Raw genomic sequence first — 18,817 nt, forward strand, 5'->3', positions numbered from 1 at the left:
ACTGGAGAACAGCAAATGTGGTTCCACTATTTAACTATCTTACTGTGCTCACCCCAGTCCAACGCCGGCATCTCCACATCACCACCACTATTTAACAAAGGCTGTAGGGATAAGACAGGGAACTAAAGGCCAGTGAGTCTCGCATCAGTGGTGGGGAAAATAATCGAGAAAACGCTGAAGGAGAGAATCCATCTCCACTTAGAGAGGCAACGTTTATTAGTAATAGTCAGCATGGTTTTGTCAGAGGAGATCGTTCCTAACAAATTTGATTGAATTTTTTGAGCACTGATTAAGTGTAGATGACGGTAGTGCAGTTGATGTAGTTTGCATGGATTTTAGCAAAGCATTTGGCAAAATCCCACGTGAGAGCATTATAATGAAGGCAAATGCACATGGGATACAGGGGAGCTTGATAAGGTGGATTCAAAGCTGGTTGAATGGTAGGAAATAGCTTTAGTGACAGGAAGCCAGTGGCCAGTGGTGTACGAGAGGGATCTGTGCTGGGTCCCCTATTATTCGTCATTTATATAAATAACTTAGATGACTATATGGGAGGTAGGATCAGTTATTTTGCGGATGACACAAAGATAAGCCGGGTGGTTAATAGTGAGTCTGAGAGTCTTGGATTGCAGAAAGATATTTAGATGGATGGTAAAAGCGGCAGATGGAATTTAATCCTGAAAAGCATAAGGTGTTACACTTTTGAAGGAGCAATTTGACAAGAAAATATTCAATGAATGGAACCACATGGGAAATCCTGAGGAACAAAAAGAGACCGTGGCATGTTTGTAAATATATCCCTGAAGGCAGAAGGGCAGGTTAATAGGGTGATGAAAAGTCAGATGGTACACTTGCCTTTATCAATCGTGGCATAGATTACAAAAGCAAGGAAGCCATGTTGGAGTTATATAGAACATTGGTGAGGCCTCAGCTGGAGAACTGTATACGGTTCTGGTCACCACATTATTGAAAGAAAGTGATTGCACTGGAGTGGGTGCAGAGGCGATTCACCAGAATGTTGCCTGGGATGGAACATTTTAGTTATGAAGAATGGTTGGATAGGCTTGCTTTTTTTTTTGCTGGAGCAGAGAAGACCGAGGGACAACCTGATCAGAATGTACAAGATTATGAGGGGCCTGGATAGGATGGATAGGGAACAGCTGTTCCCCTTACTGGAAGGGTCAGTTACGAAGGAACACAAGTTCAAGGTGAGGTGCAGGAGGTCAGGGAGTTTTGGGGAAAACCGTTTTTACTCAGACATTGGTGACGGTCTGGAATGCAGTGCCTGGGAGGGTGGTAGAGGTAGGTCGCCTCATCCTTTAAAAAGTATCTGGATGAGTACTGGGTACATCTTAACATTCAAATCCATGGGCCAAGTGCTGGCAAATGGGATTAGGATTTGCAGATCAGGTGCCTTTCATGCGGCGGTGCAGACTCAACGGGCTGAAAGGCCTTTCCTGCACTGTATTTTTCTGTGATTCTCTAGTCATATACCCATTTCCCAAGTAAAGTATTACTTCAATTTCACTCCCCATTATTATTTGAAAGACCCCCAGGATGTCTCCCTTCAGTCTTCATTTCTCCAGTGAGCCTTGTTTCACATTGTCCCAATGCCTCAATCCGTCCTCATCACTTTAGATAAGTTTTTAAGTATCTGTATGATTTTGGAGGTGAGGGTGACCAAAACCTGACACATTGTAGATTGCTCATTGATCTGAATGGTTACACTGTTAACTTGTTCACATTTGCTTCCCATATGCATCACAACACCTCACTTGTCTTATTGGTAACTTCTTCATGTAGATCAGAGTATGATCAATGTCCACTCCAAAATGTTTTCAGTTTCTAGTCTAGGGCAGTACTAATCTTTATTATTTAGATTTGCTTTGTTATTTTTTGTTTGGTTCGCCCAACCACTTGTTGAATTTATACAGATGCACTCCCTATAATGGGAAGCATTTGCTGAAAGGATTCCATAGGATTGGCCTTCATGCAATTCCAAATCCACTAGCTTGCTATAAAATAGAACCCTTTCGCTTAATGATTACCTGTTCCTATATGCATTATCTTTTATTTAAAACCACATTAAGAATCTTCTGCCATATTTCAGCCCATCTACATAATTGATCAGCTTTACATAGACAGGGACCAATTTACTTTCAACTCATTATCTGCCCACAGAGTTTCACCTCATCAGCAATTTTAATGGTATTACTCTTCTATAATATTTATAAGTATTGTGATCAACAGCAGTCCTCGATCATGCCCATTTTCCAATTTTTCACCGCCCTTCTGTTGTTAAACCAGGTCTTAATCCATCTGGCCTATTTAATCATCTAACCTGCAAGTCCTAATCCTCCTTATTAGTCCCATGAAGAAAGTTTGTTCAGCATCATTTGAAAATCCAAGCACAGCTACCCGATTATCCATTACTGCCTCAAAGGACTGTTAGTTTGCTAGGTCTGATTCCGACCACCATGCTAATTGCTGCTTATGATATCTGTGTTCTTTTAACATTCTATAGAATGCTCTCAGTTATGTTCCCCACCACAGGTTCTAGGCTAGCGGACTTCTAACTAAGGGGCTGGTTTAGCACAGTGGGCTAAATAGCTGGCTTGTAAAGCAGACCAAGCCCAGCAGCGTGGGTTCAATTCCTGTACCAGCCTCCCCCAACAGGCAACGAATGTGGTGATGAGGGGTTTTTCACAGTTACTTCTTTTGAAGTCTACTTGTGACAATAAGCAATTTTCAAGAGCACCCATGCTCTAATTTTTAAATATATGAACCCCATCTGCTATCTCCAATCATCAATTCCACCAATGTATACCCACAAAGTATCTTTGATTACTCCTTCTCCATTTGTCTCCTTTATCTATGCTTATAGTCGTTGGTATGAATCCTGATCTGTCACCTTCTTCAGGTATTTTCAAATCACTTGAAAAAAGTGCAGCATGGTAGCATGGTGGTTAGCACAATTGCTTCACAGCTCCAGGGTCCAAGGTTTGATTCCCTGCTTGGGTCACTGTCTGTGCGGAGTCTGCACGTTCTCCCCGTGCCTGCGTGGGTTTCCTCCGGGTGCTCTGGTTTCCTCCCACAGTCCAAAGATGTGCAGGTTAGGTAGATTGGCCATGCTAAATTGCCCTTAGTGTCCAGAATTGCCCTTAGTGTTGGGTGGGGTTACTGGGTTATGGGGATAGGATGGGGTGTAGGCTTGGGTAGGGTGCTCTTTCCAAGAGCTGGTGCAGACGTGATGGGCTGAATGGCCTCCTTCTGCACTGTAAATTCTATAATTCTATGATGATGCCTCATGAAACTGGCACTCAAGTCTACTGGCTGGTTTTAGCAAGGCATACTCTCTACTCTTTAAAAGTCTGTTGATCTTTCTCTTTTATAGTCGAATAATTGATTTCTTTGTGTTCCCCTGACATATGGCCATCAATGTAATTTTCCTATGGCCTTTCTAAAGAACTGTAGAACTATACAGAACTGTTGTGTAGAACGGTCATATAGACACGAAAGGTTAACTGTGTTTCTTTCTCCATAGATTCTGCCAGCCGGCTGAGTTTAGACAGCATTTTCTGTTTTTATTTCAATTTACAGCATCTGCAGTATCTTCCTTTATTAATATAATTTTCCTGTTCTATTTTGAAATATGCACCGAAACTTTCCAGTCCCACAGGTTTCCCCATGGTGGATGCGACAAGTCTTTCAAATCCCTGTTGATTTTAGCGGGACTGGAGGATCCCATCCCATAAGCCGCGCCTTATTTTCCCGATTAATGTTCCCTAGGACTTTTCTCATAGCTTCAAAATCTGCTTTCCCAAAATGTTGTACCATCACATGGCTGTTTTTGGTTGTAGCATTGAGGTCAACATGAAATCACAACATAATGATCATTAGATTGATCAACTTAACTCCAGAGGCATCACAGCCATGACCAATTCTCATCTTGCTGATGCCCACACACTTGTTCATCCAGTAAAGGTAGTTGGATAATTATTGGGAGCTGTTTCTCCCTTGCTCTAGGTAGCTAAGGCTAATTAGATGTGCTGCAGGAACTCACCAAGCTTCCTTAGACAGCACCTTCCAAAGCCATGACCACTACCACCTTGAAGGACAAGGGCAGCATATTCCTGGAAACACCACCACTTGGAAGTTCCACTTCAAGCCACTCACCATCCCAACTTGGAAATATATCGCTGTTCCTTCACTGTCACTGGATCCAAATCCTGGAATTCCCTTTCTAACAGCACTGTCTGTGAACCTACACCACATGGACTACAGCAACTCAAGAAGGCAGCTCAACACACCTTCTCAAAGGCAATTAGAGATGGGCAATAAATGCTGGCCTAGCCAGCGATGCCCCCATCACTTGAGTGAATTGTCGTGCTTGCATCGCCTTCCTGGTTGGGATCTCTCAATCAGCCCAGTCCAGATGACAGGATTGTTCTCATCTGTATGGTTCACAGAGAACCTGCAGGAAAACTATATAACTTATATTAGCTACACGATATTTTGATTGTCAAATTGATTCTTATTTACAATGCCATGCTCTCTTGAATTGAAAGTCTATACTTATTGTCTGCTCTGCAAGAGATACTACATCACAATTTAAAAAAAAAAAAAGTTGAGTACCCAATTCTTATTTTTTCCAATTAAGGGGCGATTTAGTGTGGCCAATACACCTACCCTGCACATCTTTTTGGGTTGTGTGGGTGAGACCCATGGGGAGAATGTGCAAACTATATCACAAATTTAACAACTCATTCTGACATGTATTAATTGGCCACCTAAGAGTTCCTAAACTGCCCACCATGCCTTCCCATCACCTCAGCGGGATCAAACAAACAACTCTGTTGGACAAATAAATTATTGACTAAAATTGTTATCCATGAAATCCACATTAAAACATATAAGCAAAATACTGTTTGGCACAAAAATAAAACATTACCCCAATAAAAACAGAATTGACTGTTTAAAATCAAAGACAGTGTTGACAATTTTTAGCATGTCAGAAGCAATTGCATAGTATCCTCACCTCAGCCTCTGTCAGAATGGCAGGACTATTTTCAGTTTGGGAACCAGGCTCACTGATTTGTGCACCTGGCATTGGGTTCCCCAACCAATCAGAGTGAGTGGGCAGGAAGATGTGGCCATTCTATCATGGGAAGGATTTCTAATTAAAGGGACCAGTCCATGGGTTACAAAGGTTCAACAGGGTTTGGATTTCTGAGACTGCAGCAACTACAGGAATGGAGAGAAGGTTGGGATAGCTGTTTCTTGGGTCTCTCACTCTTAACCTGTCAGTCCTGCTGGGGGATAAGATGGGCTGCAGTGAGATGAGTGCCCCAAGCTTGGGAGGAAGAGGGCAACCTTTTCCACCAAGCGGGCTTGGATGGAAGTGACCGAGGTAGTCAGCAGCAGAAATGTGGTCTCTCCAACCTGGAGGCAGTTCACCCAAAGGATGCATACCTGAAGAGATCAGGAAAGGCGAGTGGCGTAGCAATTTCTCATCAAGCCCTGCACTCAGACTTTCCCACCATTCTTCACAGTGCACCTGAGGTCAACATCCCTTGCAGCTCCACTTATTTCCTAATCTCACATTACAATTCAAGTAGCCAACTCAGAAACACACCTTCAGATTATTGCCCCCATGCCTCACAGTTACGCTAAACAATGGTGCCTTCCCTGCACTCCACACAAGCCATTTCTAACACTCACACCTCTCTGCTTTTCTCTCCTTGCAGGAGAAAAGGACACAACGTGGTGAGAGGCAGAGACCTTGGGCAGACTTTTACAGCTGCGAAGAGAGATTGAATAGACTGGGGTTGCTTTCCTTGGGGTATAGGAGATGGAGGGAGGACATGATTGAGATGTATAAAATTAAGAGGAGCATAGATAGAATAGGCGGGACGAAACCTTTCCCCTTGGTGGAGGGATCAATGACCAGGGGGCCTAGATTTAAGGTAAGGGGCAGGAGATTTAGAAGAGATGTGAGGAAAAACGTTTCATCCAGAGGGAGGTGGAAGTCTGGAACTCTCTGCCTGAAAAGGTGGTGGAGACAGAGTCCCTCATAACATTGAAGAAGTATTTAGATGTGCACTTGCGATGCCATGCATAAAAGGCTATGGACCAAGTGCTGCAAAATGGGATTCGAATACTTAGGTGGTTGTTTCTAACTAGCGCAGACATCTTGGTCTGTGCTGTAGACCTCTGTGACCCCTCCTGTCAGTGGGATTTTCCGATCCCAACAAAGTCAACGGACTTTGGAATGGTTCACCGCATTTTCTCCCACCCCCCACCCCTGCTGTGACAGGATGGTAAAGCTCTGCCCCTGGGAGGTTGGGATGGGTGGCCTCAGGCACTTTGTCAACCTTTGGCAATGTGTACCCACCTGCTCCACTGAGCCTGAGCCTCCGGAGGCACTGGTGCTTAGACATGTTCAGAGAGTCTGTAGACCCTGTATTGAGGTCTCATGTCCAGCCCACCTAGCCTGTGGAGGGGCAGGTGGCTGAGGAGAAGGCAGCAGGTACTGTTGGTGGAGTCTTTCCTGCTGCTGCTGGAGCTGTTGTGATGGTACGGCTTCCGCTCTTGACCCTCAGCAGAGGTGGAAGCTGGAGCTGCGTAAACTGTATCTGTGCCGTGGTTGACAGCAGAGAAATGCAGCTGAAGATGGGTAAAGTGTTAGACTAGTAAAGTGCCTTTCAAGAAGTTTGCAACCACCTCCTCCCAGAGAATGTCAAAAAGTGCTTTGAACAGCAGTGTTTCAATGGCCATGGCTGGTGTTCTTGAATGTAACTGATCAAAACCTTGCCCACTGCGGTGAACCAGGTAAATTGTTGTCAGGCTGATAAGTAGCTTCCAGGTCTGGGGAATACAGGATTCAGGATTAAAACAGGTCTTAATTTTTCATCTTAACTACTTCAACAACCTCCTAATTACTTACCCAATAGGTCCAAGGGGGTTGCCCACTCGCCTTCAATCCCGCAACGAGGAATGCCAGAAGAGGGCGGGATGACATTGGGATCCTGACCCGATGTCAATTTCCAGGACTTTCCACTGCTCTCTGGGGAAGAGAATTCCACACACCAATGACCCTCTGGAAAAAATGTTTTTCCTTATCTCTGACTTAAAATAGAGACCCCTCATTTTTAAACGGTGTCCCCTGGTTATAGTCCCTTCTATAAAGGAAAGCATCCTCTCATCATCCACCCTACCAAGTCGCTGCAAGATCTTATGTGTGTCATTAAGATTCATAAACGGAGATCAGTTCTGGCACCTGATTGGGAAGACTCTCGAGGAAACTCTTGATGCATTGGTTATGCCAACAGAATGCACTATGGACAACAAAGACTTAGATGACTCTGAGTGAAATTATACTGTCTACTTTCCAAAATGATTGCACTGTCACTCTGTACGCACAATTGATTTGAGAGAATTGCTCTCGTGGCAAAAAGATGTGGGCGGCATTTACCGACCAACCTGCCCCGTGTGTATCGGCAGCGGAGGCGGCCTGCCGGCGGGATTTACCGACCCCGCCTTTGTCAATGGGATTTCCTGGTGACTGCACCCCTCGTCGCCGGGAAACCCAGTGTGCCGCCATGGGACTAGAATATCCCACTGACATGAACAGCCGGTAGATCGCTCACAGTATTGTACAGAAGCTCGCTCCATTCACTTCTGTTCGTACAATTTTCCCATGCTTAAATGCAAAACACAACTGCAATGCCACCATAACATTTATAATATTGGTTCATATAAATAATTCTTTATGTTTGCATGATTCATAATGACTACTTTTCTGTCCAGGGCAGGTATTCCTGTTAAATGGAGCACTGAATTATTGAAGTGAGTTCAATCAAAAGGTTGATTTGTCCTTGTGAAAAGTTCCCAGGACAAGACATTTGTATACATTTATGACTCACATCCACCAGCCGCGTTGTGCTCTCGCTCGAGAGCGGTGCAGCTGCTGGATGCCAGGAGAGGCCTCCCCCGGGTTCCCCGGCAGCCTTCACGCCTCGCGGGATTTACCCAAGTCCCATGAGGTGTCGGAGTCAGAAAACGCAATAAAGGGGTGTAACCAAATACCACTCACCGAAGTCGGTTTTAAACTGACTTTGGCGAGCTTACCCAGGATCTACGGCCTCCCCAGCGAGGCTGCAGCCGGGCGCCAATCAGTGCTAGTCCACACAGGCGAGCACCAGGGAGAATGGCACCTGGGGTATCTTCCGGGCCATCTGGGTGGTCAGGCTAAGTGCAGAGTGGCTCCCTGGCCCTCCCCCTGGAACGTGGGCACCTTGGCACTGCCCAGCTGGCACCTTGGCACGAGCACCTTGGCACTGCCCAGCTGGCACCTTGGCACGAGCACCTTGGCACTGCCCAGCTGGCACCTTGGCACGAGCACCTTGGCACTGCCCAGCTGGCACCTTGGCACAAGCACCTTGGCACTGCCCAGCTGGCACCTTGGCACAAGCACCTTGGCACTGCCCAGCTGGCACCTTGGCACAAGCACCTTGGCACTGCCCAGCTGGCACCTTGGCACGAGCACCTTGGCACTGCCCAGCTGGCACCTTGGCACGAGCACCTTGGCAGTGCCAAGGTGCCCAAACTGGCAGGAGCACTGCCTGGGTGGCAATGCAAGGGTCCCTGAGTGTCAGGGTGGCACTGCCAAGGGTCAGGGGCCAGAAGGGTGCCATGCCCATGAAATGAGGGTGGTGGGAGCAGGGGGGGAGGCGGTTTGGAGGAGGGGGGGGAGTGCAGAGCAGGGGCCTGCGGTAGGTTAGGGAGGGGGTGATGGGTGGGGGTCCTGGAAGAGCTGGGGTGCTATATTGTGGCTTGGGGGGGGGGGCTGAAGATGGGGGACCCCCAGGGACCGATAGTGTCCATGTTTGTGGGGGGTGACATTGCCCATGGTTGAGAGGCCCAAAAGCTCACTCAAGAAATCGGGGCACCCTTTCAAAATGGCGGCCCGATCTCTAAGTTCAGCTCCACAGTACTAAAATAAATTTTAAGCGTGGCCTAAACCGGTGAGAAGCTCTCAGGGGCACAAAAAAGTGACAAAGTGCCATTGAACAGCGGTGGGGAACATGCCGATAGAACCAGTGGGAAACTCCCTGAAAAACCCACCACAAATGAACTTCAAGATTTTTCCATATAATTCACCCACAGTTTCTGTGTGCATGAATGATGAAAAAGATGCTTGGACAGCACAAACTATTGAAACTTTCGCAACTGTGCCATTTCTAATGTCAATAAAAAATCTTTGGATCTCTGTTTGATACATGTTTTCTCTATCTAGCTTTTCAGAGAAGGAAAATAACATGTTAGAGGGAAACAATATGAAAGGGAAAAGTTTAACCTTATAGAATAGGAGAGTATTCTAGAGACTGGTACTAATCACAGTAACTTTACTGGGCTGTTAAAGCTCCGGAGAATGAACAACTTTAGAAACTGAATAAAGAACAAAAAGTAATCTTTAATATTATGCAGTATGCAAAATATCCTGATAATTTTATTCCAAGATAAATTAAATAGTTTAACATTCTTGGTTATTTATTTGCTGTGATTGGACTCAAAAGAACCCTTACAGGTCTCAGTTGAGATCGCTTCCAAAAACAAAGAACCATTGCTTCGATTATAGATTCCAACAGAAACTCTGAAAAATCTATTCATGTGACTCAAATTCACATGATGCTTTTGTGTAGTGATCGGATATGATTGTGGTGAAGAAAGTTTCCTGCAACCTATGATCGCATTTAAATAGTAAGAGGAACCGAGCTATATTTCAGAACTGCATCACCTATATTCTCATTTACTGGCTATGTATGACAGTGACTGAAACCTGGATACAATATTACCTAATGTAGGAAAGTGAAGTAAAATACTATTTGAAGGACTGTGTTAATCTTGTTCTAATTCAGATGATTATAGCCATAAATCTGTTATTTTTTAAATCTTCATCTTTCTTCTGTCAGACTATTGACATAGTGATCACGTGTTAATAGGGTTTGTGACATTCCGGTGACAACCATCTCCTGCCATCACAAAATAACTCAGCTACCTTCATTGTCAAACTATTCCAGTAATGTTAACAGTAGCATTTATTACATTGGATAGTTTATTTTTATTGCATTGACAGGGAAGACTATTGTTGTAGTATGTCTTTAAATGAGTATGTTCATAATCTATGTACATCATCAGACTGAATACGAGGTAATCTGTCACTGACACAGTAGTTGGAATGTGTTAGATGATGAAGAAAGATGTACTATTGAGAGCTCACCAGCAACTTGTGCGAACTACTGTAATCTTTGAATAAAACCCCTCTATTGATCAATTTATCAGTCTTACTTGAATGATTTGTGAATTTGTATTTAATGGATAGAAAAATACACAACATGGTGACAGCTCATGGGAATTCAAAGAGCCCAAACTGTTCACGCACACCATGTACAACATGATAGCAACAGTCAGGACTTTAGAGATTTTGAAGAATTAAAGCTCCACAGACAGAGCATTATTGCAACTTTGAAGACTTTTCAAGATGCTACACATTTGCAAATCGCAATATGTTTTTTAAAAACTTGTGCCATATATATGTATAATATATGCATAGTGGCTACTTATGTATAATTTTCATAGAATGATGGACAGAGTTGTGGGATTCTGTTCCAAGAAACTGGTAAAGAATACATGTTAATAAAAATGAAATTTGACTTTAATCATTATAAATCTGTGGTCCACATATACCCCTTAAACATATACTGATATAAAACCCATACATTAATAATATACTAAATCCCCATACTCATGAGAACAATACCACAGGAGGCCTACTAGTATATCAATAAAACTTTTTCCATCATAATTTTCCATGTATACCTTCATAATAACACCGCCTACTTAAGCTTTTCATGCTGACTGCTGCTACTTATGGGAGTGTATAATTACAGTGTTCATATGCCATTTACGCAGACATTTCCATTTTAAATGTGAGCATAGCAATTTATAATAGAAATATAGAAATAAGAGATTGAATTATGTCTGTGTGCTATCGTTCAATTATTCCTTGTCCACCACATCCATTACATCTGAAGACCGCACTTGGTCTCAATTCACCATGTTCAATGCCACAACAGATCGATTCTTATATCTTTCTGCACTTCTTGCCAACTTTTCCATTATACATTCTTATGTCCACATTTATAATGGAAACTGTCTTTGTAAATTTGTCATACTACCTTCATAATGGAGATTGAATGGTCTCTATATGCCTTGGTCTAATTATTTCCTGGCCTTGAACCCTGCTTCACCTGAAAATTACATTTTGCATTGTGTGTGATGCAACTGCAGATCTACATATCTATTGTCAAAAGTTTTATGCCCAACATGCACTTCCTGTTTCCATATTTACTTCCTACCTCTCAGTTTTGTCACACCTTGGTCATGCTTTTAAATAAATAAACATTGTAAGAGAAGAGCATTTCTGGCCATTTTGCTATGTCTGTCTGCCTCCCTAAGGTTAATCTACCCATTGGTCCTTCAAAATATGCTTTCAGATTAGTTGGAGTAGTTTTACACATGGTAAATGCACTCGTGTCGAGATTTTATAGAACTGCAGTAAGTTTCAGTTAGTGTGTATGGGGCAACTCTGCCTCGGCTGATCATGGAAACACTGACTGGATTTTACAGTTCTCGGGCAATTACTGCCTGCAGTCCAGGTTTCTTCACTTTTAAGGCCCCCCAAGAGCCGCGGGTTAATCTGAGACAGAATAACGCAGTTGAGAGCAACGGCCACTGCTGCAGCAGGACTGGACCAGCTAACATGGAGGAGGGCCCAACATGCAGATTTTTTTGTGCAACTCGCTGGTTTGAGGGGGCGGCTGGGATTTGATCCTGAAGTTGATGATGGGGGGCTTGATCAGCAGTGTAAGTCCTTGCTGCTGAGGGCACTCCATGGGTCACAGGCTGATTAGGAGGGTACCGCCATTCCCCTACCCCAAACCTGAAAGGATGCTTCCAGGTAAAACACTGGCGGCGGCAGGGAGAGGCCCTCAGTTAGCCATTTATGGGTTTTAATTGACATTGAAGCAGTTAATTGTCCACTTTAGGGCATCAATGCCACCTTCTCAGACTCAAGTAAAATAGCAGTGGTGCTGGAAGAGTGACAGGCACAGTATCTCCAGCCACTCCACCTCATTTTACAAGCCTTCCCAATAGCACCCACTCTGGGAGATCCTGTAAAATTTCAGCCAAAATTACTGGTATTGTTGGAGAACTTAACACATAAAAGGGGAACTTTTAAACATAAAGCATTAGAAATTACCTATGGAGCAATAACACAGAGAATAATGGATGAGTGGCAGTATCCAGTAGAAAATGACATCAGAAAGCAGGCCAGTGCGTGTCGCAAACTGCAAGGCCAAAGCTTGAGTGGTTATTATCATCTGAACATTGGGATTATTATTGGCTTTATGAACTGTCAACTGTACATTTTCCTATACACTAATTCTTTTCAACATATAAATTAAGTTGAACCTGTTGCCAATGCTTACAGCTGTATTTTCCTGATAGCGGACGTCATAGCTGACATTAGGACTTCATTCAGTTCATATATAATGAGATTCTTGCTGAAAGGTCAATTTGTTATGTAGTCACAGCAGGATTATTGGAATGCAATTACCAATGGACAAATATTTCAATGCCAGCTGACTAAAATCTTTCTTTTACCATTTATGATAGATAAGAAAGTAGTTTTTCAATTTTGCACCATACCAGGACCAGGAACAGAGGCAGGTGAGAGTTTAAAATAGCCCCATCGGCCAGCGTGCAGTGCCCCCAGCTGTATTCCACCTCTGAGTCTTTTTTTGCAGAGGTGAAATGGGAGAGTCAGCAGAATGGCTTAACTGCAAATGACAAGCAGCCACCACAGCTCAATAAGACCCTATCAAGTCCAATTAAAGGAGGTTGGCTGAGGTTTTCCAGTCAGTCTGTGGGATCTGGATGCAGACAAGTTTAGGTACCTGGAGGAAACCTGCCAGCAACAAACCGTGGGGCCAGTGTTCCACGCAGGCCAAGGTGCCCTCCCTGTCTGCCTGAGTGCAGGAGCAGTATACAGGCTGCCTCTTGAGGGACTCCAACACATCACTCCACATCCACGGGTGTGCAAGGCCCCATTTTTTCATCTTGAAGCACCCTCTCCCTACCTACCCTCTATTGCAGCTTGATCATCCTTTCAAACTGAAAGGTCTCTGATTGGCCCTCCAACTTCCAGAGTCCATCCTCAATTGGACAACGAGGCTGTCTCCAGGGCAGTTAAAGGGGTGCCTCTGTGATAATTATAATGAGTGACTGTACTCCCTTGGGGGTGGCATTGGCACCTGGAGAATATCTCAACCTCTGTTTCCCACCCTGAAGGGAAGATCCTGCCCTAGTGTGTAGCCAGCAATTGTGTTTACTAGAGCTTTGAGCAGCCAATTGAAACATACCTTTTGAAGCAAATGGTTAAAATATTATAAGAACGAAACATACTTAACTCGTTTTGGGCCTTTGCATCAATTCAAAGGATTCCACTGTCGTTTGGTTAGGATAGGCACAGTCATTTTCAAAGAACAAAGAGAACAAAGAACAAAGAAAGGTACAGCACAGGAACAGGCCCTTCGGCCCTCCAAGTCCGTGCCGACCATGCTGCCCGTCTGAACTAAAATCTACTACACTTCCTGGGTCCGTATCCCTCTATTCCCACCCTATTCATGTATTTGTCAAGATGCCCCTTAAATGTCACTATCGTCCCCTTTTCCCAGAATTATCTTGTTCATTATAAATTCCGAATGAAATGCACGCAGATGAAAACTGCCCAGTGCACCAATTGTAGACAGGGAGTACACATCTTTAATTCAGGGGTTTTATACAAAATGTAAATACCTGGGCTGGGCCATTTAAGTTTGATGGTCTCGAATGCCGCCTTCCACACTTCTCACATACATCCTCCACTCCTGGAAAAAAACTCATCCAGGACCGTGTCATATGAACTCTGTGCACCATCTTGAATTGTGTAACGCTCATCCTCACACAAGAGGAGGCCAAGTTGATCTGATGAATTATTTCACTCCAGGCCCCCCCACCCCATCCCAATTCCCAGCCCTTCCTTCCCCGGATTGCATCAACCCCACACACGCCATTATGTCCTGCAGCCCCAATGGCGCCTCCAATGCCTGTTGCTTCTCCTGTTCCACCTCCGGAAACATCAATCCATCCAAAACGTGCCCCACATTTGTGTCCTCCCCCCGGGTTCAGATCTATACAACCCTCATTAAGTGGCCTTATACTCTCATTGACTTTCCATGGTGCTGTCACCAATGCCACCCCCCACCCCCCCACCCTGCACAATTTCCCGCCTTACCTGGTGGACTAGCAGGCCCCATACTGATACCGAACCCTCCCCCCCACCCTATAACCAGTGAAACTGACCCACCACCTTCCCCATTGTCAACCGATCAAACTGCCCCTGTAATTTCTTCCCTTCTGCCAATGACTCCCTATTAAAAGCCCACGCACTATCTCAAACCTACGCCCTGAGTCCCGCACCTCCCTGGCCACCACAAATGCCGTCTTCTTACTGACCAGGATCACAACCGTCCTCAACTTAGAATCAAACCCCAAGTGGAAAGTCTGCCCCGCACATCCCTTCCTTAATCGCACCTGATCCTTCACCCATAGATGTGTCTTCTGCAGGAACCACATCGGCCCTCAAATTCTTTACGTGCGGAATCACCCAAGACCATTTAATTGGACCATTTAACCTGCACACATTCCAGGTTACAATGCTGACCCCCCTCACTGCTGAGGTCTGCCATCATCGCCTAATCCAAAACCTGCTCCACCATCTGTCCCCTCACTAGCCTGGGCCCATCCAAAATGGCACCTCCCTCCATCCTCACCTAATCCCAGCCAATAAACCAAATGCGTCACCAGCCTACTCCCAACCTCCCTCCACACACCCCCCACCACCCCCACCACCACCATAAGGATGTCAGATTTCCGTCACTAAAGGACATTAATCAGCCAGATGGGATTTTAACAACAATCGACAATGGTCATCTTTTAATTCCAGATTTTGTTATTTAATTCAAATGTCCCCACGTGCCATGGTGGGATTTAAACCTGGGGCATTACCCTAGGTCTCTGGATTACTAATCCAGCGACAATACCACTACGCCATTCCCTCAGACTGGCTGAGCTCGAGTCTGAGTTTCAGACATTGGGGGGGGGGGGGCATCAGGGTGGGTGGGAGTTTTATCTGGGTGTTTTGTTCCAGGAGGCAGTCACACCCCTTAGGTTAGGCAGAACTTTACAGTTGGTCAATGGTCAGGGACAAAAGGATGTGACTACGGGTTAGGCAGGTATAGGGAAACTCAACTACCTGTTTGAATGAGTAGAAGGACAGCAGGGTGGATTATCAGACTGTCCATAGCACCATGGTGCAGGATGTTATTTAAATGGAGAGTTAATAATAAAAATAATCTTTACTAGTGTCACAAGTAGATTTACATTAAAACTGCAATGAAGCTACTGTGAAAATCCCCTAGTCGCCACACTCCGGGAGCACCTGTTCGAGTACACTGAGGGAGAATTCAGAATGTCCAATTTACCTAACAAGCACTTCTTTTGGGATTTTGTGGGAGGAAACCGGAGCACCAGAGGAAACCCACGCAGACACGGGGAGAACGTGCAGACTCCACACAGACTGTGACTCAAGCCGGGAATTGAACCCGGGTCCCTGGCACTGTGAAGCAACAGTGCTAACCACTGTGCTACCATGCGCCAACAGACCAACAGGCTGAAGTTCCTCCCCTTACCACGCTTACGGTCGCTAGCTAAAAGCCTTGCTGCCAGCAAGACAGCCCCATTCAGGGTACATGTTAACGAACAGAGAGAAAAGAAGCTCCCATGCCTGTTCCCGTTGCACATATGGAAAACAAAATCCAACACTCCTGCAATGTTCCAATTCTCACCTGGGACCATGTATTTCCATTGCTATTACCTTAACCATTACCCCCTACCCACATTGGTCCCCCCAACCCCTCTAAAACATACGCAAATCCCGAATAACAACAAATATATACACTATACACAAAATCCCAAACGAACCCATCCCATCAACAACCGTCACAGTTCTCCGAGTCCAAGACTGCGTCCTTTAACAAAGGCCTCCACCAACATGTTGAAATAATGATCTTTCGGCACGTACATGACTTGAAGCCTTGCTGGGTACACCACCCAGAGAGACTTGGGTGTACATGTACAAAATACACAGAAATGTGTTCTGTATTAGCATATAGGTCCAACAAAGCAATTAGTTAGGCACATGGCACGTGAATACACAAGGTAAGATCACATGGGGTTAGAGGTAATTTATTAGCTTGGATAGAGGACCGGATAACCGACAGAAGGCAGAGAGTCAGGATAAATGAGTCTTTTTCTGGTTGGCAAGATGTAACTAGTGAGGTACCACAGAGTTTGGTCCTCGGGGCCCCATTCTTTACAGTGTATATTCTGACTTGGATGGAGGGATAAAAGGTACTATAGCTACATTTTGCAGCTGACTCTAAAATAGGCGGATTGGAAGTTGCAATCAGGAAATAAGAAATTTACAAAATGATATGGATAGGTTAGGTGAGAGGGCCAAAATTTGGCAGGTGGAGTTTAATGTGGGGTTTTCCATTTTAGTCAGAAAAATGGAAGGCAACTTATTATCAAAACGGAGAGAGACTTCAGAATGCTTCGGTGCAGAGGGATCTGAGTGTCCTTGTGTATGAATCGCAGAAAACCAGCATGCAGGTATAGCAGGTAATAAGGAAGGCAAATGGAATTTTGAACTTTATAGCGAAAGGAATAGAGTATAACAGTAGGGAGGTTTTGCTGAAACTATACAAGGCATTGGTGAGACCGCACATGCAGTACTATGTGCAGTTTTGACCCCCGTATTTGAGGAAGGATGTCATTCCATTAGAGGCAGTTCAGAGGAGGTTAGATTGAGCAGTTTAGGTCTATATTCTCGAGAGTTTAGAAACATGGGAGGGGATCTAATTTAGGTATATAAGATGATAAAAGGCATTGACAAAGTAGACGTATAGCAGATGCTTCCTCTTGTGGGGCATTGTAAAATGAAATGTCATAGTTTAGGATAAGGTGTAGCAGATTTAAAACAGAGATATGGAGAAATTGCTTCTCTCAAAGGGTTGTGAATCGATGGAATTCACTACCTCAGAGTGCAGTGGATGTCGGCACTTGGAGTAAAACTTGAGGAGGTGGCCAGATATCTAATTAGCAATGTGTTGAAGGGTTACGAAGAACAGATGGGAAAGCGTCTATATTCACTGGAGTTTAGAAGAATGAGAGGTGATCTCATTGAAATATACAAGATTCTGAAGGGCTTTGGTAGGGTGAACACTGGAAGATTGTTTCCGTTAGCTGGGAAATCAAAAACACAGGGGCACAGTGTTAGGATAAGAGGCCCATTGTTTTGGACTGAGATGAGGAGAAATTACTTCACACAAAGGGTTGTGAGTCTTTGGAATTCTCTTACCCACATGGTGGTGGATGCTCTATTGTTGAATACAGAACAATAGGTTGGGATAGACAAAATTTTGGTCTCTCAGGGAATTGAGAGATGTGAAGAACGGGAAAGTGGAGTTAAAGCACAAGATCAAATTGTATTGAATGACGGGCCATGTGATCTACTCCTGCTCCTATTTCTTGCGTAGCAATGAAACAGTGAGGGAGGAACAATAGCAGAGAGACATAAAGAAGTTCAAAAAGTCAAAAAGGAGATTGGAACAAAAGGAATGGAAGAATAGCAAAGGAGCACAAAATAAAAAGCAAACTGCGAGGAGGATCAAAGGAAAGTTAAAGAAAGGGCAGCATGGTGGAACAGTGGTTAGTACTGCTGCCTCATGGCAGCGAGGTCCCAGATTCGATCCTGGCTCTGGGTCACTGTCCGTGTGGAGTATGCACACTCACCCCGTGTTCGCGTGGGTTTCTCCCCCACAACCCAAAAATGTGCAGGGCAGGTGGATTGGCCATTGCCCCTTAATTGGAAAAAATTCATTGGGTACTCTAAATTTTATTTAAAAAAAAAAGAAAATTTAAAGAAGGATCAAGTCTGAAAAGGAAAAGTGAGAGGAATCATAGAGGGGCGGAGACTGAGTAAAGAGGGGAAGTTAGTAAATGGTGACGGGAGGGTAGAGAGTGAATAAAGAGAATGGTACAGTGTAGAGAGTGAGTAAAGAGGAAATGGTGCAGGGTAAAGAATGAATAAAAGGAGAGGTAGAGAAGTGGAGAGTAAAGGGGGAATGGAGGAGTGGCAAAGAGTGAGTAAAGGGACAATGGTAAGGGGTGGAGAGTGAGTAAGGGGCAATGGTAAAGGAGTCAACATTGAAGGGGGAATTTTAGAGTGGTGTAGAATAAAGGGAGAATAGTTGATTGACAGGGAACGCTAAAGGGGTGAGCAAGGTTGTGTTGGAAACTCTGCACATGCTCCCAGACATGTTGATTAAGAGGACTTCATCTCTTCTCCAAACTCCTAAGCCAAGATGGAGAAGCACCTTAAAATAAGTGACAAAAGATGCTCCAATGATCCGCATGGCCTGGGGTGTGGAAGAATTGGGATGAGGATTAGGTGGGCTGGTTGTGGAGGAGCAGAGGTGGGGATTTGGTGAGCTGGGGTGCGCAAGAGTTTGAGTTAGGATTGGGAGGGCTGCGGTGTGGGGGAGTGGGTGGGCAGGAGTGTAGGTGAGTGGGGCCGAGGGTTGGGTTG

The 18,817-nt window shown here is 44.7% G+C and overlaps 1 protein-coding gene across 8 annotated transcripts in view; it reads right to left on the bottom strand.

Annotated features, from left to right (window-relative positions):
• Positions 1-18,817, bottom strand: part of nr5a2 (nuclear receptor subfamily 5, group A, member 2) — a 212,636-nt gene that overhangs the window by 5,098 nt on the left and 188,721 nt on the right. For 7 of the 8 annotated variants that reach the window (XM_038794821.1, XM_038794817.1, XM_038794818.1 and 4 more), the window contains one exon: positions 6,947-7,066. The exons of the other annotated variant lie outside the window; for it this stretch is intronic. In XM_038794821.1, the coding sequence (XP_038650749.1) occupies positions 6,947-7,066 (120 nt within the window). The remainder of the gene's footprint in view (positions 1-6,946; positions 7,067-18,817) is intronic. 8 annotated transcript variants of the gene reach the window in all.

The sequence above is a fragment of the Scyliorhinus canicula genome, chromosome 4 (assembly GCF_902713615.1).
Source record: "Scyliorhinus canicula chromosome 4, sScyCan1.1, whole genome shotgun sequence".
NCBI classification, from domain to species: Eukaryota; Metazoa; Chordata; class Chondrichthyes; order Carcharhiniformes; family Scyliorhinidae; genus Scyliorhinus; species Scyliorhinus canicula.